This window comes from Pan troglodytes, chromosome 21 (assembly GCF_028858775.2).
Source record: "Pan troglodytes isolate AG18354 chromosome 21, NHGRI_mPanTro3-v2.0_pri, whole genome shotgun sequence".
In the NCBI taxonomy this organism is placed as follows: domain Eukaryota; kingdom Metazoa; phylum Chordata; class Mammalia; order Primates; family Hominidae; genus Pan; species Pan troglodytes.
The window spans coordinates 35,587,471-35,613,062 of record NC_072419.2 but is presented as its reverse complement, the minus strand read 5'-3'; the positions used below and the strand labels follow the sequence as shown (position 1 = coordinate 35,613,062).

At 44.0% G+C, this 25,592-nt stretch overlaps 1 protein-coding gene across 11 annotated transcripts in view; it reads left to right on the top strand.

The window, feature by feature from the left end:
* The window catches only part of LOC112206537 (uncharacterized), an 80,220-nt gene that overhangs the window by 17,911 nt on the left and 36,717 nt on the right, over positions 1–25,592 (top strand). For 4 of the 11 annotated variants that reach the window (XR_010154326.1, XR_010154330.1, XR_010154329.1 and 1 more), the window contains 4 exons: positions 741–827; positions 7,325–7,426; positions 7,893–7,946; positions 8,746–8,801. Coding sequence is in view for 4 of the 11 variants with exons in the window: in XM_063803281.1 (XP_063659351.1) it covers positions 760–827; positions 7,325–7,426; positions 7,893–7,946; positions 8,746–8,770 (249 nt within the window). In the remaining 7 variants the exon portion in view is untranslated. The other 7 variants (XR_010154331.1, XM_063803281.1, XM_063803280.1 and 4 more) reach the window with 7 other exon arrangements.

Below are 25,592 nucleotides of genomic sequence, written 5' to 3'. Positions count from 1 at the left end.
GAAGGGGTGTGTGGAAGGCAGAAAGAACATGCCCCACCTCCAGGGCCTGGGTCACAGTGTTGAGGGCTAATTGCCTTCAGAGATGCTTTAGTTATTTTTGATCACCAACCAGACAATCTAGTTCTCCCCTAGGAGTTGTTGCTCTGAATTATTCCTCAGTGCCAAATTTTTAATTGGTCCTAGATAATGGGTGAAATGTACAAGGGTGAAATCTAAAACTGGTTTACTAAACACAAGTATTCCTAGGTTTTTTTTTTTTGTTCATTTTAGTTTTCTTAACCTACATTAAGGAGTACAACATGATGTTTTGATATAATTATTTCTATTGAAGTGGTTCCTATAATCAAGCAAATCAACATATTCATTTTCCCACATTATTACCTTTTAAATACAAGTATTTCTAATGGAATCTTCAGAATCTTACAAGTAGAGCCATTTTAGAAGGCAGCAAGTTTTGCCTGTTGAGCCATACATGACTGATAGCCATTTCTCTTCCCTGTCTACTTTGTTTGAACTGCTTGTTCGGTATAAATCACCTTAGAAACAAAGGTGCTTCTTTAGAACGATTTTAAAATTATAATTCCTTACAACAGGTATGCTCTTACACATCTTCAGTGTGAAAACACGGTTTAGTGGGTAATTTGGTTTACTCTCAGAGCAAGTTTTTAAAAACTGCAAGTCATTAAGAATCATTTAAGGAAAAATGAAATACTAAGCATTTGTCTTTGTTATCTTTACAGATCGAATAAGAAAATAACAATGATCAGCAACAAGCTCCTTATGGAGAAAGAGGAGGTGAAATATTTTCTCAGCACTCTTCCTACAAGGTGAGGCTGAGAGTCACCTTGTGTTGAAAATCTTACTAGTATAGGACTCAACAGAAAATATATTCCCCAAATGCCAGTAAGAATTCCTACTTCAAACCCTCAGACTTCAAATAACTGCCAGAACTACTTGACTGAGGTTAGTTATATGACCGTTTTTCTTTAGGGTTTCATTTCTCTAGTGTAATTCTTGTTTTTAATTTGGTGAAATACTGAGTTGTTCTGTTGACTTTTGCATGTTAAGTAAAGATCATAATTAGCTGTGTTAACACAGAAAGGAAATGGGAACTTTACATTTTTTAATTCTCTGGAGCTCTCATTTTCAAGAGATATCCATTTGCTAACTTTATTCAATAAATGTGACTAAACTGACACGTTTAAAATGTCTTTAAAAGCTGCATATAGGTTAGGTTTTAGAAATTGCATGTTATTGCCTGATAACTGATGATATACTTTGAGATGCTTTGGCTTACTCTCTAATTGATTGTAGTTTAGCTGTGGTTCATACCACATTTTTTTTTTCTTTTTTTTGATGCAGTGTCTCACTCTGTCGCCCAGGCTGGAGTGTCTTGGTGCCATCTCCACTCACTGCAACCTCCACCTCATGGGTTCAAGTGATTCTCCTGCCTCAGCCACCTGAGTAGCTGAGACTACAAGCACCCACCATTACACCCAGCTAATGTTTGTATTTTTAGTAGAGACAGGGTTTCTCCATATTGGCCAGGCTCTTCTTGAACTCCTGACCTTGTGATCTGCCTGCCTCAGCCTCTCAAAGTGTTGGTATTACAGGCATGAGCCACCGCACCCGGCCCATGTCACTTTTAAAGTTTCTTTGCACCGGCCAGGTGCTGTGACTCATGCCTGTAATCCCAGCACTTTGGGAGGCTGAGGCAGGTGTATCACGAGGTCAGGAGTTCAAGACCAGCCTGGCCAAGATGGTGAAACTCCATCTCTACTAAAAGTACAAAAAAAAAAAAAATTAGTCTGGTGTGATGGTGGGCACCTGTAATCCCAGCTACTAGGAAGGCTGAGGCAGAGAATTGCTTGAACCTGGGAGACGGAGGTTGCAGGAGCTAAGATTGCACCACTGCACTCCAGCCTGGGTGACAGGGCAAGACTCCATCTTGAAAATAAAAAAAATTTAAAAAAAGTTTATTTGCACCATCTCAACTCTTCCCACCCATAATCACAACTGAATGATTGGCATCAAAACACTTTGCCACATATGGATGTTTATTATTTAGTAGAATCCAAAATAATTGCATTTTATGAATTAAACAAAACACTAAAATGTTCATTTCCATTTTTATTTTAAAAGCTTTGTGCTTGCCCAGGCACGTTGGCTCACACTTGTAATCCCAAAATTTGGGGAGGCCGAGGCAGATGAATCACCTGAGGTCAGGAGTTTGAGACCAGCCTGGCCAACATGATGAAATCTGTCTCTAGTAAAAATACAAAAATTAGCAAGGCGTGTTGGCAGGCATGTGTAATCTCAGATACTCAGGAGGCTGAGGCAGGAGAATCACTTGAACCCAGGAGACAGAAGTTGCAGTAAGCCAAGAACATACCACTGCACTATAGCCTGGGTGATGGAGACTCCATCTCAAAAAATAAAAATATTTGTGCTTTTCTTACATAAGAGTACATCTTCTGACTATAAAAATCCTGGAAGAAAACCTAGGAAGTACTCTTCTGGACATCATATTTGTCAATTAATTTATGGCTAAGTCCTCAAAAGCAATTGCAAGAATAACAAAAATTGACAAGTGTGATCTAATTTAGCTAAATAGCTTCTGCACAGCATGAGAAATTATCACAGGATTAAACGGACAGCCTAAAGAATGGAAGAAAATATTCACAAACTATGGATATAGCAAACACCTATTATCCTATTATCCAGAATCCATAAGAGACCTAAACAAATCAACAAGCAAAAAATAAATAACACCATTAAAAATGGGCAAAGGACATGAACAGACACTTCTCAAAATAACACATGTAGTGGCCAACAAACATTAACAAATGCTTACCATTGCTAATCATCAGAAAAATGCCAAACAAAACATCAGTGAGATACCATTTCACACCAGTCCGAATGACTTTTGTTAAAAAAAATAATAAATAAAAAAATTAAACAAGATTTTGGGGAGGCTGTGGAGAAAAGGGAACACACACTGTTTGTGGCAATGTAAATTAATTCAGCTACTATAGAGAGCAGCTTGGAAATTAAGAACTAAGAATGACTGTCGGATGCAGCAACCCCATTGTTATACTAGGGGTATAACAAAAGGACAATAAATCATTGTAATAAAAATATGCATACACATGTATGTTCATTGCAGCACTATTCACAATAGCAAAGATGTGGAGTCAATCCAGGTGCATCCAAGGTAGATTGAAAATCCAAGGTAGATTGGAAAATTCCATATATACCATGGAATACTATGCAGCCATAAAGAGAACAAAATCACGTCATTTGCAGCAACATGGATACAGCTGGAATCCACTCTTCTAAGCAAACCAACGCAGAAACAGAAACCAAATATCTCATGTTTTCACTCATGTGGGAGCTACACATTGGGTGCGCATTGTCATAAACATGGGAATAATAGACACTGGGAAATAAGAATGGGGAGGGACAGAGTGGGCCAGGGTTGAAAAACTACTTATTGGATCCTATGCTCACTACCTGTGTGATGAGTTCAATTGTACTGAAAACCTCGGCATCTGTAAATATGCCTTTGAAAGAAACCTACAGAGGTACCACCTTAATTCAGAATACAAACTAGAAAAAAAAGAAAAGTTTACTATAAGTAGAGAATAGAAATTTCTTTTTAAGATAAAATTTATTGAAGTAAAAAATGCATTAAACTTTTATAAAGGGCAGAGTTTTCTAAGAATTTCAAAGCAATCCATTCACTGCAAAAGATGGCTTTAATTACTTAATCTTTTTTTTATTATTATACTTTAAGTTTTAGGGTACATGTGCACAATGTGCAGGTTAGTTACATATGTATATATGTGACTTGCTGGTGCACTGCACCCACTAACTCGTCATCTAGCATCAGGTGTATCTCCTAATGCCATCCCTCCCCCCTCCCCCCACCCCACAACAGTCCCCAGAGTGTGATGTTCCCTTTCCTTTGTCCATGAGTTCTCATTGTTCGATTCCCACCTATGATTGAGAATATGTGGTGTTTGGTTTTTTGTTCTTGTGATAGTTTACTGAGAATGATGATTTCCAGTTTCATCCATGTCCCTACAAAGGACATGAACTCATCATTTTTTATGGCTGTATAGTATTCCATGGTGTATATGTGCCACATTTTCTTAATCCAGTCTATCATTGTTGGACATTTGGGTTGGTTCCAAGTCTTTGCTATTGTGAATAATGCCACAATAAACAGACATGTGCATGTGTCTTTATAGCAGCATGATTTATAGTCCTTTGGGTATATACCCAGTAATGGGATGGCTGGGTCAAATGGTATTTCCAGTTCTAGATCCCTGAGGAATCGCCACACTGACTTCCACAATGGTTGAACTAGTTTACAGTCCCATCAACAGTGTAAAAGTGTTCCTATTTCTCCACATCCTCTCCAGCACCTGTTGTTTCCTGACTTTTTAATGATCGCCATTCTAACTGGTGTGAGATGGTATCTCATTGTGGTTTCGATTTGCATTTCTCTGATGGCCAGTGATGATGAGCATTTTTTCATGTGTTTTTTGGCTGCATAAATGTCTTCTTTTGAGAAGTGTCTGTTCATGTCCTTCCCCCACTTTTTGATGGGTTTGTTTGTTTTTTTCTTGTAAATTTGTTTGAGTTCATTGTAGATTCTGGATATTAGTCCTTTGTCAGATGAGTAGGTTGTGAAAATTTTCTCCCATTTTGTAGGTTGCCTGTTCACTCTGATGGTAGTTTCTTTTGCTGTGCAGAAGCTCTTTAGTTTAATTAGATCCCATTTGTCAATTTTGTCTTTTGTTGCCATTGCTTTTGGTGTTTTAGACATGAAGTCCTTGCCCATGTCTATGTCCTGAATGGTAATGCCTAGGGTTGCTTCTAGGGTTTTAATGGTTTTAGGTCTAACGTTTAAGTCTTTAATCCATCTTGAATTGATTTTTGTATAAGGTGTAAGGAAGGGATCCAATTTCAGCTTTCTACATATGGCTAGCCAGTTTTCCCAGCACCGTTTATTAAATAGGGAATCCTTTCCCCATTGCTTGTTTTTCTCAGGTTTGTCAAAGATCAGATAGTTGTAGATATGTGGCTTTATTTCTGAGGGCTCTGTTCTGTTCCATTGATCTATATCTCTGTTTTGGTACCAGTACCGTGCTGTTTTGGTTACTGTAGCCTTGTAGTATAGTTTGAAGTCAGGTAGTGTGACACCTCCAGCTTTGTTCTTTTGGCTTAGGATTGACTTGGCGATACGGGCTCTTTTTTGGTTCCATATGAACTTTAAAGTCGTTTTTTCCAATTCTGTGAAGAAAGGCATTTGTAGCTTGATGGGGATGGCATTGAATCTGTAAATTACCTTGGGCAGTATGGCCATTTTCACGATATTGATTCTTCCTACCCATGAGCATGGAATGTTCTTCCATTTGTTTGTATCCTCTTTTATTTCCTTGAGCAGTGGTTTGTAGTTCTCCTTGAAGAGGTCCTTCACATCCCTTGTAAGTTGGATTCCTAGGTATTTTATTCTCTTTGAAGCAATTGTGAATGGGAGTTCACTCATGATTTGGCTCTCTGTTTGTCTGTTGTTGGTGTATAAGAATGCTTGTGATTTTTGTACATTGATTTTGTATCCTGACACTTTGCTGAAGTTGCTTATCAGCTTAAGGAGATTTTGGGCTGAGACAGTGGGGTTTTCTAGATATACAATCGTGTCGTCTGCAAACAGGGACAATTTGACTTCCTCTTTTCCTAATTGAATACCCTTTATTTCCTTCTCCTGCCTAATTGCCCTGGCCAGAACTTGCAATGCTGTGTTGAATAGGAGTGGTGAGAGAGGGCATCCCTGTCTTGTGCCAGTTTTCAAAGGGAATGCTTCCAGTTTTTGCCCATTCAGTATGATATTGGCTGTGGGTTTGTCATAGATAGCTCTTATTATTTTGAAATACATCCCATCAATACCTAATTTATTGAGAGTTTTTAGCATGAAGGGTTGTTGAATTTTGTCAAAGGCTTTTTCTGCATCTATTGAGATAATCATGTGGTTTTTGTCTTTGGCTCTGTTTATATGCTGGATTACATTTATTGATTTTCGTATATTGAGACAAGGTCTCACTCTGTCACCAGGCTGGAATGCAGTGGTGCAGTCTTGGCTCACTGTAACCTCCACCTCCTGGCTTCAAGCAATTCTCCTGCCTTAGTATCCCAAGTAGCTGGGACTACAGATGCGCATCACCACGCCCAGCTAATTTTTGTATTTTTAGTAGAGATGGGGTTTCCCCATGTTGGCCAGGATCGTCACAATCTCCTGACCTTATGATCTGCCTGCTTTGGCCTCCCCAAGTGCTGGGATTACAGGTATTAGCCACCATGCCTGGCCACTGTTTAACCTTTGTTCTAATAAAACACTTCCTTTCTAAAACCATGTATATGCAATAGATCAATATTAACTGCATTTTTGTCAGATTACTCTAAACAGCATTATACATATACATCCTCTGTTATCTAAACTTAAAATAAGTAGAAATTTTACTTTATTAATGTGATTATTTTTCTATTTAAGCAAATTTCAAGTTATGTCTAGTCACTAAAAATACTAAAGGCCACATTTTGTAAGTGATACCTTATTTTCATGATAATGTTTTTGTTTAACTTAAACATTAATATTATTTTTACTTATTGTAGATGGAGGCAGACTTTGTAGAACAAATAATTAGAGAAACAAAGAGAAGTACATTGCCAAAATTTATTAATTAAATTCAGGTTTATTTTAGAAATAAAGTGTAAATAGCAAATGGCATTCCTTTTCATTCTTGGGTTAGTAGATACTACATCAAGTATTATTTTCTTACACACTTCAAATGAAAGATGTGAAAACAAAAACTTTCACAGAGAAGACTGTACTTATGCACCATAAATTCATCATGTTCCATAGCTTAAACAATTCCTAAGAAGTCTGGGCATCTCTTTTTCACTGGCTCTACACTTTCTTAAGTTTTGCCATCTTCATGGAACTGTCAGCCAGCACACTGAAACGATTCTCAGAAAACAAAGGCATCATCAAAAAACAAAGGTTTTGGTAGAGATTGAAGGCCAACAGACCTAAGACTCATTCAGAAATACTTAGCTGAGCAATAACCCTTCATAAGCAGTCACTTGACAGGTGGTCTTTTAAATCTCCTGTCATTTACTGTGTCAGTGGCTTACACTTGTTCTCAGGAAAAGTTCCAATTTTTTCACCATGAAATAAAAACACCCATGTCAAAGTAATTCTCATCAAGTTACTCAGCCTTGTCTCTCACCAGTTACTGCATTCTGCCCTTTGCTTTAGCACCAAACTGGATGGAGTGGAACTCTGCAGGGCTCTTCCTCACCTCAGGCTCTTTGCCTTCGCCTCTTCCCTCTATCTGGGAAGCTTTTCCTTGTCCTTCAGGTATCAATCTATGTTATCTCCTCCACCAGAAAGCCCATGATATTGACATAAAAGTGGGTAGATGTCACTTCTGTGTGTTCCAGTAGTGCCCTGCTGTATACCCATCATAGTATCTATGACTCTATATGGACATTGCCTGCCTGTCTGTTTTTTTAGTTTATAGCATATGATTGTTGAGAGGTGGACCATGCCATCTTCATCTTGTAATTCCAGTGCTGGTTCTAGTACCTTAGCATGTGGCTGTTGATTACATGAATGAAGAATGAAAAAGCTGTGATATTTAAACACAATTAGAATTAATGCCATGTGTAATTTATTAAATAGTAATTTTGTATTGTAAATGTACGTACATATTTCTCATTCTTATTAACTCTGATAAAGTTCTCAACTCTTTAGTTTTTAAACGCACACTTAGTTAACTGAAGTGTTTTAGGTAACGAACATAATTCTTTATTTTTCTTTCCAGCTGTTGCTGTGTTGGACACTTGCTCCCATCTACTTTCTTCTCTAGAATCCACTGGTAAGCCATATCTAACAAAGAGAATACTTAACCATAAAGTCTTAAGGAAAAATTGTATGATTTAAAGGATTATAAAACTTTATTACTGGGCTATTTACACATTTTAATTGTTTCTCAAAAAATATATAACATTACAACATTTACTGAAGTAGGATATTTTTGTATCATATGTATGATGATAATTTATAGGGTATTTTAAATGATGTTTTTTAGCCTCCTTAAGTTTTAAGTGGATCTTGCAAATGAAAACCAGTATTATTGAGTTTGACATACTCAAATTGCCCAAATGTCAGCTGTTTAAAGAACCACGTCATCGATACTTTAGTAAAGGTTAGTAAAGGTCATCAAAGGCTTATTTGCATTTTACAGTTTTTATTACTTAGGAGACTTAAGGAGTACCTGCCAGGTTTGTCCATGCTAATGTTATGATTTTCTTTTTGTAGTTCAACCGTATTTTGTATGGAGATACTTTGAGGCTCTGTAAATATCTGGTTACTCCTCAGAACCCACTAGATTTAGCATTTCATGGATGACTTGTGTTTGAACAATTATTACTTTGATGGTTGCCAGATGATTATTTTCTTATTCTCTTCTTTGTTCTACATGGAGAAATAAAACCAATAAATAAGGGGGAAGGAAAGCTCATGATTCTGATGCTCCAATTCCCCAAGATTAGGCCAGTAGTAGACATTCCAATCTGACTTTATGTCTCTTTGATTTGTCTCCATTACTCTGTCAGCACTTTTTTACTTTCTGGCAGAAGATTTTCTAAGCTCATCTTGTATTTTCTCTGCCCCAGCTCTGGAATGAGTAATTTTTTTTAGAAGCAGAAGTGGAGCCAATGAGGAAGCACAGGTGAGCCCTCCCCAGCATGTACTCACTGGTCCCCAACAGAAGAACCGCTGCCACATCCACTGAGGTACCAAGAAACTAGCAAAGGGCCTTCTGGCTGTCTGGGGAGAGTCCTCAGGTGGTCCCTGGCTTAGACTCAGAGGTTCTGGATTAGTCTTCCTGTAGCCTCTGTGTTGTGTCTTTAGATCGGGGCTGTATGGGAAGGGCCCTGGGAGACCCAACAGCACAGGGTGTCTCATTTGCCAAATGTCCCTCCCTTCCTCACACTCTGACACTCAGGAATAGGGTAGATGGCATGTCCAGGCAGTGTCAGGCCACCTCACTGTCTCCTTTGAGATGGGGCCAGAGGGCCTTTGGGGTGAGCTGGAGCCTGAGGCCAACTGTCTTTCCCTGTGTCTTGGAGGAAAGACCATGTCTCAAAAAAACCCCCAGGGCCTAATCTCTGGGCACACACGCAGGGAGGGAGGGTCTATGAGCTGAAGGGGACATTGTAATGAGACTTTGAGTCCCATTGCTCATAGGCCTGGTCAATGGACCATGGTCAGAGATGACCTGGTCACCAGGACCTAGTCATTTGGGACCTGATCAGCAGGGGCCTGGTTAGTGGTGGCCTCCTCAGTAAAGGCCTCATCAGTGGGGACCTGGTGACCTAGTCATTGGAAGCCTGGTCAGTGGGGGGACCTAGTCAGTGGTGGCCTTATTAGTGGGGCCTGATCAGTTGGAACATAAACAATGAAAAACTGGTTGGTGGGGCATATACAGTATACCAGGGTCCTGGTCGGTGTGGGGCCTTAGTGGCTTGAAGCCTGGTCAGTGAGGGCCTGGTCAGAGGGGGCTCAGTCAGCTGGGGACTCATCCATGGAGAATTGTTCAGTGGGGGGGTCGGGTGAGCAGAAACCTGGTAAATTGTGGTCTTGTCAGTGGGAACCCGGTTTTGTCAGTGGGGACCAGCTCAGTGGAAAATTGGTCAGTGGGGTCTGGCCCATGAGGCCTATTAAGTGCGGGCCTGGTTAGGAAGACATGGTCAGTGGGGACTTGATCAGTGGGACCTGGTCAATGGAGGAGTGGTCTTTAGGGGCCTCATCACTCATCACTGGGAACCTGGTCGGGGCGGTTAGTCAGTACGTGACCTGCTAGCCACTATGTGACCTCAGGCAGGGGGTTTGACTGTGGAGCCTCCTTGCCTCCATCTGCAGGGAAGGTGAGTCAGGGAACCCTGGAGGGTGGCTGGTAAGAGAAGGTGAGAAAATGTGTTGAATCCAGTATTGCTTGGCAGGCCTACAACTTTACAAATGACCTGTGTTCCACCTAGAGAGGGTGCCAGCCCTCTCAGCAATATGCAGTGCCCGTCCTCTGTCTGCATCCCCAGGACCACCATGGGTGGGGAGGGCAGAGATTGGGGAGCACCTATAGAGGCTCTAATGCTCTAAGGTGACAGTGATGAGGACCTGGGGGCACCCATGAGTGGAGAAGCTAGGCCTGTCCAGAGAAGCAAGACAAACACACACATACATGCGCGCACGCACACAGGCACACATGCATACACAAACACATTGCATACCCACATGTCAGTTCAGGGGATAGACGACCCTGACGCTGGGCCCTGTTGACCCAAGCAGGCTCCCGTTGTGGTGGGTTGTGTCACCCCACAGTGTCACTCTTCCTGAGTCCCCATGGCCTCTGTGTTGTGGAGAAGTTAGAGACACACAGCAGTGTCTGTGAGTAGCTCTGCGTGAAGGACCATTTTCTAGATGACAGGCACATCTCAACAAAGCTCACTGATCAGACTCAGGTGAGTGGGACCTGCTCTCCTCTCTTCCTCCTGGCTTGGGGACAGTCACTATCAGGTGTGCGGTTTTGGCCTCTGGGCAGCTACTGAGGGTAATCCCTGAACACTCACCGGGTGCCTGTTCTGTGCTGACAGTCATCTCATTCATCCTCACAGCAATTCCATTCTGCATCTTTTCTCATCACCCCCGTGACCACCCAGGACAACCCCATCAGGGCCCTGTCACCAGGCCTAGTCCAGCTCCATGATAACCAAGACACAGGTCCAGAGACAACCATCCTGCATCGTGCCTGCATCTGACCCCCCTTGGTGGGTAGTGACCAGCACAACATGGAAGAAGCCAGGGCAGCAAGCAGCCAGCTGCTCTGCAGCCCCAGATGGCTCCTGGGCCTTGGAGAGTCATTCTTCAAGGGGAAGCTGGTCACTTTGAGGTCCCTGAAGGGAAGGGTGAACATGCATCCCAACAGCCCTGGTAGCCAGCAGCATGCCATACATCTTCTCACCCAACCTGTGTGACAGAGGCCCCCTCCTGGGGCACAAGTCCCATACCTAAAGCATCCTATCCCAGTCGGGCCTCATCCTGAGCCCTGGGAGGGGAGGGGCACCATGTGCCCCCCTGCAGCAGCCAGGATTACCACCCAGGGGACTCGGCCTTCTGTGGCCTTGGCCAGACTTAGAATTTGGGCCAAGACAAGCTTACTTGGAGCAACTTCTCAGTACCTGGGGCCTGTGCATGCCAGGCAAGGACAAGATTGCTCAAAGAGCAACCAGCCACCTCTGCAAGGGTGTGCCAGGAGCAGGTGGAGCAGTCACCAACCTCACCCACTCAAGGAAACAGGGATGGCCAGGTTCCCACAGCCTGAGTGACCACCACCTGACAGCTGATGGAGTGGAGACCTGAGGAAAAGCAGATGGCACTGGGGCTCTACCTCCAGGGCAGAATAACTGATTTACCCTGACTGGCAGGGAGTGATCTTGGTGGCTGGTCCATTGGCTCCTGGCACACCCTTGCAGAGGTGGCTCATTGCTCTTTGAGCCAGCTTGGCTTTGCCTGGGATGCATAGGCCTCAGTGCAACAAATGTGCTGCAAATGGAGTCACATAGAGGAAACGAGCAGAAGGCTCAGGAGCGGGGTGTGTGCCACCTTTGGAGCTCCAGTCCATGCATTGGGACTTCTACAGCACTGTGGGCTTCTCAGGTGCCAAGAGGCAGACCACAGGCCATCTTGAGGAGGACTCTGGTAAGAGCTTCCTTGGATATGTGGATGATGTCCAGAATTTTGGCCTGGTGTCCCTGAGACAGCACTAACAGGTCCACGACTGGGTGCAGGTCCTGCCTGGGCTGATTGGCAAAGAGCTCACTGACAGTGTGGAAGGAATCTATGGTGAAGTGGACCTATGTTCCATTGCAGAAAGGGCCCAATCTGGTAGATGAACCACACAGCCAGCTTCTGGGTGCAGGCACAGTGCCACATTTTTTGTCACTTCCTGATGTGCCCCACCAGCACTGAAGAGACAGCCTGGAGACAGTGCAAGAGGAAGGCTGAGAAGGATGAGATGGTGAGTGCCAGATTCTTCCTGGCCCTGAGCCCTCCCTCAGGGTGACACTCAACCTTTAGCAGTGGGAGAGCAAGATTGATGGCTTCAAGTGCTTCACCAAGAAGATGGACAACAGGGCACTCAGCTCAACTTCACAGCCAATGAGTGGTGACAGGCTTTAAGAAAGAGCGTCTTCCACACTGTCAGTGAGCTCTTTGCCAATCAGTCCAGGCAGGATCTGGACCCAGCCATGGACCTGTTAGTGCTGTCTCAGGGACACCAGACCAACATCTTGGACATCATCCACATACACAAGGAAGCTCTTACCAAAGTCACAGAGAGCAGGCAACATGTGGCAGAAGGGAAGACAGAGATGCAGAGGCTGATGATGTCAGAATCACAGGAATAGGATTTCTTTGGCCGCTTTGGCTGAAATTTACCACTTCCATCCAATTCCAGTGAGAGACATGGACTCACAGATGCAGCATTTCTTGCAACAAGAGATGCTACTTTTTCAAAAAGTCACCCAGGAATTGATAGTGTTGAATGACTCGATACTCAATCGTGGACTGTTTCCAGTTCAAGGATACTTTCTACAGCAGAATAATAACACTAGCAAAGAGCTAGTACAAGGATGGTTTTGTGCTCAACTGAAATCCAGCTGAATACAAAATTGTATAGGAAACAGTTAATATGGTGATAGAATAGAAACAGTAGCAAATGTGAATTAAATCATGCTATGAATGCCTAAACTACTGCTGTAACTTTTGGAAAAATGATAATACCACTTTATTGCTTTTTGAAGTATGAATATTTTAGTGTATATGCTCTAGACCTCAAACCCTATAAAGAGTCTCAAAGAAGTTGGCTGGATAAAGCCTGCTGTGGATGTCTTTATATTCAAATATTGATGATGCAATTTGAATATGTGTCTCTACCGAATCTCATGTTGAATTATATTTCCTAATGTGGAAGGTGGATCCTGGTATAAGATGATTGAATTATGAAGGCAAATTTCTCATGAGTGGTTCAGCACCATCCCCTTGTACCATTCTCACAATAATGAGTGACCTCTCATGAGATCTGATCACTGAAAACTCTATGTCCCCTCCCTACTCTCCGTGTTTTCCCCTTGCCATGTGAGACAACTGATTCTTTCTTTGCCTTCCATGATTATTGAAAGATTTCTGAGGCCTCCTAGAAGCAGAAGCACTGTGCTTAGAACCATGAGCCAATTAAACCTCTCTTTCAAAATAAATCATACAGAAAATGGCAAATGGGGACTTGGAATATTGCTATAAAGATACCTGGAAATGTGGAAACAACTTTGGAACCAGGTAATGGAAGGAGATTGGAAGAGTTTGGAAGGCTCAAAAGAAGACCGATAGATGAGAAAACTTTTGGACCATCTTAGAGTCTGGCTCAATGGCTGTGACAAAAATCCTGACAGAAACATGGACAGTGAAGGCCAGACTGAGGAGGTCTCAGAGAGAAATAAGAAGCTTTCTGGAAAATGTCTTTCTTTTGGATATGGAAAGCTTACACAATGCCTGTACCATCATTGAACCCTAGAAGCAGTGAACTTGCTTTTTATTTCAGAGACTCATAGGCAAAATAGACTGCAGCCTTGACCCAGATTAGACTTTGGACTTTGTAACTTTGAGTTAATCCTGAAATGAGTTAAGACTTTGGGAGACTGCTGCCAAGGCATGATTGTATTTTGCAATGTGAGAAGGACATGAGATTCATGGGGTCAGGGGCAGAATCATATGGTTTTTCTCTATGTCCCTACCAAAACTCATGTGGAATTATATTTTGTAATGTTAGAGGCGGGGCCTAGGTGGAAAAAGATTTAGTCATAAAATGGTGCATGTAGATACTTCACGAATGATAAAGGACCATCACCTTGATGCTATCCTCCTGATAGTGAGCTCTCATGAGATCTGGTTGTTTAACAGGCTGTGGAACCTCTTCCCTCACTCTGTCTTCCTCCTACTCCTGCTTTAGGAGACATCTCATTGTCCCTTGGCTTTCTGATATAATGAGGAGTCTTCCTGATTCCTCCCAGAAACAGAAGACACAATGCTTCCTTCACAGCTTGCAGAATCATGAGTCAATTACACCTCTTTTATTTACAATAATACAGAAAATTAGAACTGCAGAGAGGAGCTGTGAAATGTCTTCAAGGCCTTTTTCTCTTTGTCTTGGCTATTAGCACAGGGCTTCTTTATATGCAAATTTCTGAAATCTTCTTGAATGTTTCCCCTTAAATGGGATTTTTGTTATTGCTACATAGCCAACCTGCTATACAGATATCTGAAAAAGTAGAAGCAAGCCCAATAGTGGGTAGCAAACAAAGATTGGAAGGGCTTGGAGGGATTAGAGTATGAGAGGGAGTGGGAGGGAGTGATTTAATCATGGATAGGTACGGGTGGATGTGGAAGGGAAAAGGGGGTGGGTAGGGTGGGAGGGAGTAGACTGGCTGTACGGTGGTGGGAGGGTGGTGGATAGTAGGAAGGGGGAGTAGCCTGCTGCAGAGGCAGAGCCTCATGGAAAATTCCTACTAAGGAAGTGCACCTGTGGCTTTGCAGGTCTGAGACCCCATGGCTTCTTTCATAGACTGGACTAGTGTTGAGTGCCTGTAGCTTTTCCACACGGAGGGTGCAAGCTGTTGGTGGGTTTATGAATCTGGGATCTGGAGGGTGGTTGCCCCCTGCATGGGGGCTCCAAGTCCATATTTTCTTTCTGTACTGCCCTAGTAGAGGTTTCCCAAGAACTCTTCGTCTGCAGCAGGCTTCTGCCTGGAAACAGTGGGAGGTGGGGGTGGGAGTCAGATCCTTCACCAATGGTTAGGCAACATCTTCTTGATGCTGTCCTCATGACAGTGTGTTCTCATGAGATCTGGTTATAAAACAGGGGGTGGCTCCTCTTTCCTCTCTCAGTCTTGCTTCTACTCCTGCCATTTGAAATATCTCATTGCCCCTTGGCCTTCTGATATGATTGGGAGGCTTCCTGATCTGATCCTCCCAGAAGCAGAAGCCACTATGCTTCCTTTACAGCCTGCTGAATCGTGAGCCAATTAAACCTCTTTTTTTTATGATCATACAGAAAATTAGTGCTATGAAGTGGAGCCATTAAATGCCTTCAAGGCCCTTTCCCCTTTGTCTTGGCAACCAGCACTCAGCTCCTTTTCATTCAAATATCTGAATCCTTCGTGAATTTTCCCCCTGAAAATGGACTTTTCTGTTTTACCACATTGCCAGGCTGTGATAAAGATAGCTGACAATGTAGAACCAGGTTCAAAAGTGTGTAAAAGACAGAGGTCAGAAGAGTTGGGAAAGCTTGGAAGACAACAAGATGAGGAAAATATTGGACCACTATAGAGAATTGTTAAATACTTGTGATCAGAAGGCTGACAAAAGGGTAAACACTGAAGTCCAGACTTAAAAGGTCTCAGATGAAAATGAGGAATTTCCTATGAACAGGAGCCAAGATTACATTTGATTGGCCTTAGCAAAGAAGCTGGCTGCACGGGGACCCTGCCCTGGAGGTCTGTGAAACTATGAACTTGGGGGTGATGATTTAGGATGTATCTGGTGAAATGAACCTCTAGGCAGCATAGCACAAGAGGTGTCCTGTCTGCATTGAACAGCCTGTGTTCTTATGGGTGACCTAAGAAGTGACTTCAAGTTGGAACTTCAAGTGGAGATCTAAAGTTTGGAAAATTTGGAGCCTGGCCAAGTGGTCAAAAAGAAAAGCCAATTTTGAGGGGGAAAATTCAAGAAGGCTTAGGGTATTTGCATAAAAAGGAACCCACTGCAAATAGCCAAGACAATGGGAACCCGGACTTGAAGGTATTTTAGAGATGTCTGCAGTAGCCCTTGTTGTCACAGGCCCTGGGGCCTAGGAGAGAAGAATGGTTTCCTAAGCCAGTCTCATGGCCCTGCTTCTGTACTCAACCTCAGGACACTGCTGCCTGCATCCGTGCAGCTCCAGCACCAGCCATGGCTGAAAGATGTACAGGTACAGCTTGGGTCATTGCTTCAGAGGTGGCTCAAAGTCTTGATGGTTTCCATATAGTGTTAAGCCAGTAGGTGCACAGAGAAAGAGATTAGAGGCTTGGGAGCTCCCATCTAGACTCCAGAAGATGTATAGAAAATCCTGGATGTTCAGGAAGAAGCTTTTCTAAGAGGCAGAGCCTCATGGGGAACCTCTACTAGGGGAGCAAAGAAGGGACCTATAGGGTTGAAGCCCCCACACAGGGAGGCATCATTCTCTAAACCCCAGATTCATAGACCCACAAACAGCTTGCACCCTCAGTGGGGAAAAGCTACGGGCACTCAACAACAGCCCTGTCCATGAGAGACAGCCGCGGAGGCTGAACGCTGCAATGCCACAGGTGTAGATCTGCCCAAGGCCCTGGGAGCTCAGCCCTCACAGCCCTGTGCCATGGATATGAGACAAGGATTCAAAAATGATGATTTTGGAGCTGTAGCATTGAGTGACTGGCCTGCTGGGTTTTGGACATTTATGTATCCTATGAGTCCCATCTGTGTTTTGTGCTTCTTTCTAGCAATTTTTTTTTTCTGTTGGCTGGGAATGCTTACCCATTGCCTGTACGATCCTTGTACCTTGGAAGTAGTAAAGTTTCTTTATAATTCAGTGACTCATGGGCAGAAGGGACTGTACACTTGTCTCAGATAAGACTCTGGGCTTTGGGCCTTTCAGTAGATGCTGGAATGTGTTAAGATTTGAGAGACTCTAGGGAAGCCATCATTGCATTTTGCAATGTGAGAAAGACATGAACTTTGGGGGACCAGGGACAAAATAATATGTTTTGGCTCTCTGTCTCTACCAAAGCTCATGCGGAATATTAATGGGAAATGTTAAAGGTGGGGGCTGGTGGAAGGTAATTTAATCATGGTGAAGAGTGGAGTTTGGATAGTTGGGGAGTGGGGAGGGTTGGGGGTGATTGGGGGGCGAGGAGGGTTGGAGGGGATTGGGGGTGGGGAGGGTTGGAGGGGATTGTGGTGGGGTTGGGGGTGAAAAGCAGAGGTGGGAGTGGATCCTTCACAAATGGTTAAACACCATCTCCTTAATGCTGTCCTTCTGATAGTGAGTTCTCTTCATGATTTTGGAGCTGTGAGATTGAATGAACACTGACCTGCTGGATTTTGGATGTCCATTGGGCCTGTGGTCCCATTTATGTTATTTTTCTTGGAAATTTGTTCCCTTTGGATTGAGAAAGCTTACCCAATACCTGTACCATCATTGTACCTTGAAAGAAACAAACACCTTTTTAACTTCAGGGACTCATAGGCAGAAGAGACAGTAGCCTTGTCTCAGATAAGACTTTGAACTTTTTACATGTGAGTTAATGTAGGAATGAGTTAAGGCTTTTGGAAACTTTTGAAAAGGCATGAATGTATTTTATTCTGTGAGAAGGATATGAGATTTGGGGGGTCAAGGTCAGCATAATATGATTTGGCTGTGTGCCCCTGGAAAAACTCATGTGGAATTGTAATCCCAAATGTTGGAGGTGGGACCTGGTGGGAGATTATTTAATCATGGATGGGAGGGGTAGGGGTGGAAGAAAAAAGGGGTGGGTAGGGTGGGGAAGAGTAGGCTGTCTGTAGGGTGGTGGGAGGGTGGTGGGTAGTAGGAAGGGGGAGTAGCCTGCTGCAGAGGCAGAGCCTCATGGAAAATCCCTGCTAAGGAAGTGCACCTGTGGCTTTGCAGGTCTGAGACCCCATGGCTTCTTTCATAGACTGGACTAGTGTTGAGTGCCTGTAGCTTTTCCATACTGAGGGTGTGAACTGTTGGTAGATCTATGAATCTGGGGTTTAGAGGATGGTGGCCTCCTGCATAGTCACTCAAAGCCCTTATTTTCCTTCTGCACTACCATAGTACAGGATTCCCAAGAGCCTCTGCCTCTGCAGCAGGCTTCTGTTTGGAACAGTAGGAGGTGGAGCTGTGTTGGGGGGCGGATCCTTCACCAATGGTTAAGCACTATCTTCTTGATGCTGACCTAGTGATAGTGAGTTCTCATGAGATCTTGTTATATAACGGTGTGGCACCTCATTCCTCTCTCAGCCTTGCTCCTGCTCCTGCCGTATGAAACATTTCATTGCTGTTTTCCTACTGGTATGATTGGGAGGCTTCCTGAGTCCTTCCAGAAGCAGAAGCCACTGTGCTTTCTTTACAGCCTGCAGAACCATGGGCCAATTAAACCCCTTTTCATTATGATCATACAGAAAATAAAGTACTGCGAAGTGGAGCTATGAAATATCTTCAATGACATTTCCCCATCGTCTTGACTATTAGCACTGGACTTCTTTTTAATGCAAATATCTGAAGCCTTCTTGAAGTTTCCCCCTGAAAACGGACTTCTTTTTCTTCTACATTACCAAGCAGCAACAAAGATAGCTGAAAATGTAAAGCAGGTTCAGAAGTGGGTAAAAGCCAGAGGTTGGAGAGTTTGGAGAGCTTGAAAGAAGACAGGAAGATGAAGAAATTTTGGACCATCGTAGGCACTTGTTAAATAGTTGTGATTAAAAGGCTGGCAGAAGGATGGACAGTGAAGGCCAGGCTTACAAGGTCTCAGATGAAAATGAGGAAATTACTGGGAACAGGAGCCAAGGTTACTTTTGTTTTGCTGTAGCAAAGAACATGGCTGCAGGGTGACCTTGCCCTCGAGATCTGTGAAACTTTGAACTTGAGGGTGACGATTTAGTACATATCTGGTGGAAAGAACTTCTAGGCAGCATAGCACAAGGGGGATGCTGTCTGCATCAAACAGCCTGTGCTCTTGTGTTACCGAGGTTATGTGTGACCGAGGAAATGACCTCAAGTTGGAACTTATATTTAAAAATGACAAACAGAGCTCAAAAGTTTGGAACATTTGCAGCCTGGCCAAGTGGTCAAAAAGAAAAGCTGATTTTCAGGGGGAAAATTCATGAAGGCTCCAGAAATTTGCATAAAATGGAGGCCAGTGCTAATAGCCAAGACAATGGGGGAAAAAGCCTTGGAGGCATTTCAGAGATGTTTGCAGCAGCCCTTGCTGTCACAGTCCCTGGGGCCTAGGAGAGAAGAATGGTTTCCGGGGCCAGCCCCATGGCCCTGCTGCTGAGTGCAGCCTCAGGACACTGCTGCCTGCATCCCGGCAGCCCCATCTCCTGCTCTGACCTTGGCTGAAAGATGCACAGGTACAGATTGCATCACTGCTTCAGAGGGTACAAGCTATAACGCTTCATGGCTTCCACATAGTGTTAAGCCAGCGAGTCCATAGAGCACTAGCCCAGAGGCTTCGGAGCCTTCATATAGATTTTGGAAGATGTATGAAAATGTTTGGGTGTCCAGACAGAAGGCTGCCAAAAACCAGAGCCTCTTGGGAAACCTCTACTAGGGCAGTGCAGAAGGAAAATATGGGGTTGGAGCCCCCACACTGGAGGCCACCATCATGCAGACCCCAGATTCATAGACCCACCAAGAGCTTTGTGGGTGAAAACTACAGGCACTCAACACCAGCACAGCCCATGAGGGCAGCTGCGGGAACTGAAAACTGCAAAGCCACAGGTGCAGACCTGCCCAAGGCCTTGGGAGCCCAGCCCTCATGCCCTTGTGCCCTGGATGTGGGACAAGGATTAAAAAAGAATGACTTTGGAGCTGTACGTTTTAATAACTGGCCTGCTGGGTTTTGGATTTTCATGGGATCTGTAAGTCCCGTTTGTGTTTCGTTGTTCTCTCTGGCAAAAATCTTCCTTTAGGGTGGGAATTCTTACTCAATGTCTGGACAATCATACCTTGGAAGTAGTTAACTTGCTTTGTATTTCAGAGGCTCAGGAGCAGAAGGGACGGCATCTTTGTCTCAGATGAGACTTTGGGCTTCAGACATTTAAGTAAATGCTGGAATGAGTTAAGACGTTGGGGGTTTTAGCCAAGACGATGGGGAAAAGTCATTGAAGGTGTTTCATAGCTTCACTTCACTGTACTAATTTTCTGTATGATCATAACAAAAAGGGGTTTAATTGGCTCAAGGTTCTGCAGGCTGTAAAAAAAAAAAGCATAGTGGCTTGGGGAATGGTAAGTAAGGCATCACTGTATTTTGCAAAGTGAGAAGGACATGAGATTTGGGGAGGCAGAGACAGAGGAATAAGATTCGGCTGTGTGTCCCTATGGAAACTCATGTTGAATTGTAATCAGAAATGTTAAAAGTGGGGCCAGGTGGAAGGTGATTTAATCACGGAGGGCACTGGGTGTTGGAAGGTGGAGATTGGGGAGAATGGGTGGATTATGGTGGGGGTGAGAGATGAAAAGTGGGGGTGGGGGAGGATCCCTCACAAATAGTTAAACACCATCTACTTAATCCTTTCCTCATGATGGTGAGTTCTCGTGACGGTTTTGGAGCCGTGAGATTGAATGGATACTGGCCTCCTGGGTTTTGGACTTGCATTGGCCCTGTGATCCCATTTGTGTTATTTTCCTGGCAAACCTCTACCCTTTGGATTGGGAAAACTTACCCAATGCCTGTACCATCATTGTACCTTGAAAGAAAAGATCTCCCTTTTAAATTCAGGGACATATAGGCAAAAGGGACTGTAGCCTTTTCTCAGATGAGACGTGGAACTTTTTACATTCGAGTTAATGCTGAAATGACTTAAGACTTTCGGCAACTTTTGAAAAGGCATGATTGTATTTTACTCTGTGAGAAGGATATGATATTTGGGGGATCGGGGTCAGAATAGTATGATTTAGCTGCGTGTCCCTACCTAAACTCACATGTAATTGTAATCCTGAATGTTGCAGGTGGGGCCTGGTGGGAGGTGACTTATTCATGGATGGGAGAGGGGTGGGGTTGGAAGTAAAAACAGGCGGGTAAGGTGGGGAGGAGTAGGCTGGCTGTAGGGTGGTGTGTAGCAGGAGGGGAGTAGCCTGCCACAGAGGCAGAGGCTCATGGAAAACCTCTACTAAGGCAGTGCACCTGTGGCTTTGCAGGGTTTAGCACCTGCAGCTGCACTCATGGGCTGGGCTGGTATTCCATACTGGGGGTGTGAACTCTTGGTGGGTCCATGACTCTTGGGGCTGGAGGATGGTGGCGTGGGGGCTCCAAGCCCATATTTTCCTTCTGCACTGCCCTAGTAGAGGTTTTCCAAGAGGATCTGTCTCTGCCGCAGGCTTTTGCTTGGAAACAGTTGGTGGTGGATATGGGGTGGTGGGCGGATCCTTCACCGTCAGTTAAGCACCATCTTGATGCGGATCTCCTGATAGTGAGCTCTCATGAGATCTAATTGTATAACAGGATATCACACCTGTTTCCTCTCTCTGTCTTGCTTCTACTCCTGCCATATGAAACATTTCATTGCCGCTTGGCCTTCTGGTATAATTGGGAGGCTTCTTGAGTCCTCCTACAAGCAGAAACCACTATGCTTTCTTTACAGCCTGAAGAACTGTGAGTCAATTAGACCTCTTTTCTTTATGTAGATACAGAAAATTAATGCTGTGAAGTGAAGTTATGAAATGACTTCTAGGAGTTTCCCCCATTCTCTTGGCTATTAGCACTGAGCTTTTTTCAATGCAAATATTGGAGGCCATCTTGATGTTTCCCCCTGATAATGGACTTTTCTTCTTTTACCACATTGCCAGGCTGCAACAAAGATAGCTGACAGTGTAGAAGCAGGTTCCAAATTGGGTAGTGGCGAGAGGTTAGAGAGTTTGGAGAGCTTGAAAGAGGACAGGAAGATGAGGGAAAGTTTGGACCATTGCAGAGACTTGTTAAATAGTTGTGAGTAAAAGGCTGACAGAAGGATGGACAGTGAAGATCAGCCTTGTAAGGTCTCAGATGAAAATGAGGAACTTACTGGGAAAAGGAGCCAAGGTTTTTTTTTTTGACTTAGCAAAGTAATTGGCTACACAGTGACCCTTCCCGGGAGATCTGTGAAACTGAACTCGAGGGTGATGATTTAGGGTGTACCTGGTGGAATGAACTTCTAAGCAGCAAAGCTCAAGAGTTGTCTGACCTACATCGAACAGCCTGTGCTCCTATGTGTGATGAAAGAAATGACCATAAGTTGGAACTTATATTTAAATGAGAAGCAGAGCTTTAACATTTGGAAAATTTGTAATCCGGACAAGTGGTCAAAAAGAAAAGCTGATTTTCAGAGGGAAAATCAAGAAGCCTTCGGATGTTTGCATAAAAAGGAGCCCAATGCTAATAATTCAAGACAATGGGAAAAAGGCCTTGAAGGCATTTCAGAGACCTTTGTAGCAGCCCTTGCTGTCACTGGCCCTGGGGTTTAGGAGAAAAGAATAGTTTCCTGGCCCAGCCTCATGGCTCCACTGCTGTGTGCAGCCTCAGGACACTGCTGCCTGCATCCCTGCAGCTCCTTTTCCAGCTCCAGCCATGGATGAAAGATGCACAGGTACAGCTTGCATCACTGCTTCAGAGGATGCAAGCTCCAAGCCTTGGTGTCTTCTACATAGTGTTAAGCCAGCAGGTACATAAAGCACAGGACTAGAAGTTTCAGAGCCTTTGTCTGGACTCCAGAGGATATATCAGAAAGCCTGAGTGTCTAGCCAGAAGCTTTTCCAAGAGGCAGAGCCTCATGGTAAACCTCTACTCGGGCAGTACACAAGGAAAGTATAGGGTTGGAGTCCCCATACAGGGAGGCACCATTTTCCAGATCTCAGTTTCATAGACCCACCAGCTGCTTGCACCCTTAGTGTTGAAAAGCTACAGGCACTCAACACCAGCCTAGCCAATGAGGTCAGCTGTAGGGGGAAGATTTTGCAATGCCACATGTGCAGAGCTGCCCAAGGTCTTGGGATTCCAGCCATCACACCACCCTGTGCTCTGGATGTGGACATAGATTCCAAAAAGATGATTTGGAGCTGTATGATGGAATGACTGGCCTGCTGGGTTTTTGACTTGCAGGGGGTTTTTAAGTCTCATCTGTGTTTTGTGCTTCTTTCTGGCAAATTTCTTCTTTTTGGCTTGGAATGCTTACCCAATGCCTGTACAATCATTGTACCTTGGAAGTGGTTAACTTGCTTTGTATTTCAGAGGCTCAGGGCAGAAGGTATGGCAGCCTTGTCCCAGAAGAGACTTTGGGCTTTGGACATTTGAGTAAATGCTGGGATGAGTTAAGATTTGGGGGACTCTAGGGAAGGCATCATTGCATTTTGTAATGTGAGAAAGACATGAACTTTGGGGGACCAGGGACAGAATAATATGTTTTGGCTCTGTGTCTCTACCAAAACTCATGTGGAATTTTAATGGGAAATGTTAAAGGTAGGGGCTGGTGGAAGGTGATTTAATCATGGTGGAGAGTGGAGGTGGGATGGTTGGTGGGGTGGGGAGTGTGGGGGGGATTAGGGGGTGAGGAGGGTTGGGGGCATTGTGGTGGGGTTAGGGGTGAAAGGTAGGTGTGGGGGGTGGATCCTTCACAAATGGACATTTGAGTAAATGCTGGAATGAGTTCAGACACTGGGGGACTGTAGAGAATGCATCATTGTATTTTGCAGTAAGAGAAGGTTGTGAGATTGGGGGGCCAAAGGGAGAATAATATGATTTGGCTCTGTGTCCCTACCAAAACTCATGTGGAATTATAATTGGGAATGTTAAATGTGGGGCTTGGTAGAAGGTGATTTAATCATAGTAGAGAATGGGGGTTGGAAGGGGGATGTGGAGGAATGGAGATTCATGGTGTGAGTGAGGGTGAAACATGGGGATGGGTGGCAGATCCTTCACAAATGGTTAAATACAGTCTCCTTAATGCAGTCTGTGTGATAGTGAGTTCTCATGATAAATGAATGCTGTCCTGCTGGGTTTTGGAGTCGGATTGGGCCTGTGTCCCATTTGTGTTATTTTTCTGGGAAAATCTTCCCTTTGGTTTGAGAAAGCTTACCCATTGCCTGTGCCATCGTTTTAACTTGAAAGAAAAGAATTGTCTTTTACATTCAGAGATTCATAGGCAGAAGGGATTGGTCTTGTTTTGGATGAGACTTGAACTTACTACATTTGAGTTACTGCTGGAATGAGTTAAGACTTTTTGAAACTTTTGAAAAGGCGTGTTTGTATTTTTCTGTGTGAGAAGGACATGAGATGTGGGGGTGTCAGGGTCAGGATAATAAGGTTTGGCTGTGTTTCTCTACAAAAACTCATGGGGAATTGCATTCCTGACTGTTGTAGGTGGGACCTGGTGGGAGGTGATTTAATCACAAACGGGAGGTTGGTAGGGGTGGAAGGGAAAACAAATGGGTAAGATGGGGAGGAGTAGGCTGGCAGTAGGGTTGTGAGAGGGTGGTGGGCAGTAGGAAGGGGGAGTAGCCTGCTGCAGTGTCAGAGCCTCATGGAAAACCTCTACCAGGGCAGTGCACCTGTGGCTTTGCAGGGTGTAACCCCAATGGCTGCCCTCATAGGCTGGGCTGGTGTTCAGTGCCTGTAGCTTTTCCATACTGAGAGTGCAAGCTGTTGGTGGGTCTATGAATCTGGGGTCTGAGGATGGTAACCTCCTGCATGGGGCCTCCAAGCCCATCTATTTTTTCTGATCTGCCCTAGTAGAGGTTTTCCTAGTGGCTCTGCCTCTGCCTTAGGCTTCTGCCTGGAAACAGTGAGGGGTGTGGGTGGTAGGGGGCAGAACTTTCACCAATGGTTCAGCAACATCTTGATACTGACCTTGTGATAGTGAGTTCTCAGGAAATCTGGTTGTATAACAGGGTTATACAATGTGTGGCACCTTTTTCCTCTCTCTGTTTTGTTTCTATGTCTCCCATATAAAACATCCCATTGCTGCTTGGTCTTCTGGTATGATTGGGAGGCTTCCTGAATCCTCCAAGAAGCAGAAGCCTCTATGATTTATTTAAAGCTTGCAGAACATCAGCCAGTTTAACCTCTTTTCTTTCTGATTATACAGAAAATTAATGCTATAAAGTGGAGCTATGAAATGCCTTCAAGGCCTTTTCCCTGTTGTCTTGGCAATCAGCACTCACCTTCTTTTCAGGCAAATATGTGAAGCCTGCATTAATTTTTCTCCTGAAATGGACTTTTCTTCTTTTACCACATTGCCAGGCTGTGACAAACATAGCTGAAAATGTAGAAGCAGGTTGAGAAGTGTGTAATGGCCAGAGGTTGGAGAGTTTGGAGGTCTTGGAAGAAGACAGGAAGATGAGGAAAAGTTTGGTTCAGTGTAGAGACTTGTTAAATAGTTATAATTAAAAAGGTGACAGAAGGATGGACAGTGATCACCAGGCTTAGAAGGTCTCACATGAAAATGAGGAGCTTGCTGGGAACAGGAACAAAGGTCACTTTTGTTTTTTCCTTAGCAAAGAACGTTTCTGCACTATGCCCCTAACGTGGGGACCTGTGAAATTTTGAACATCAGGGTGATAATTTAGAGTGTATTTGGTGGAATGAAATTTTAGGCAGCAAAGCTTAAGAGGTGTCCTGTCTGTGTCGAACAGCCTGTGGTC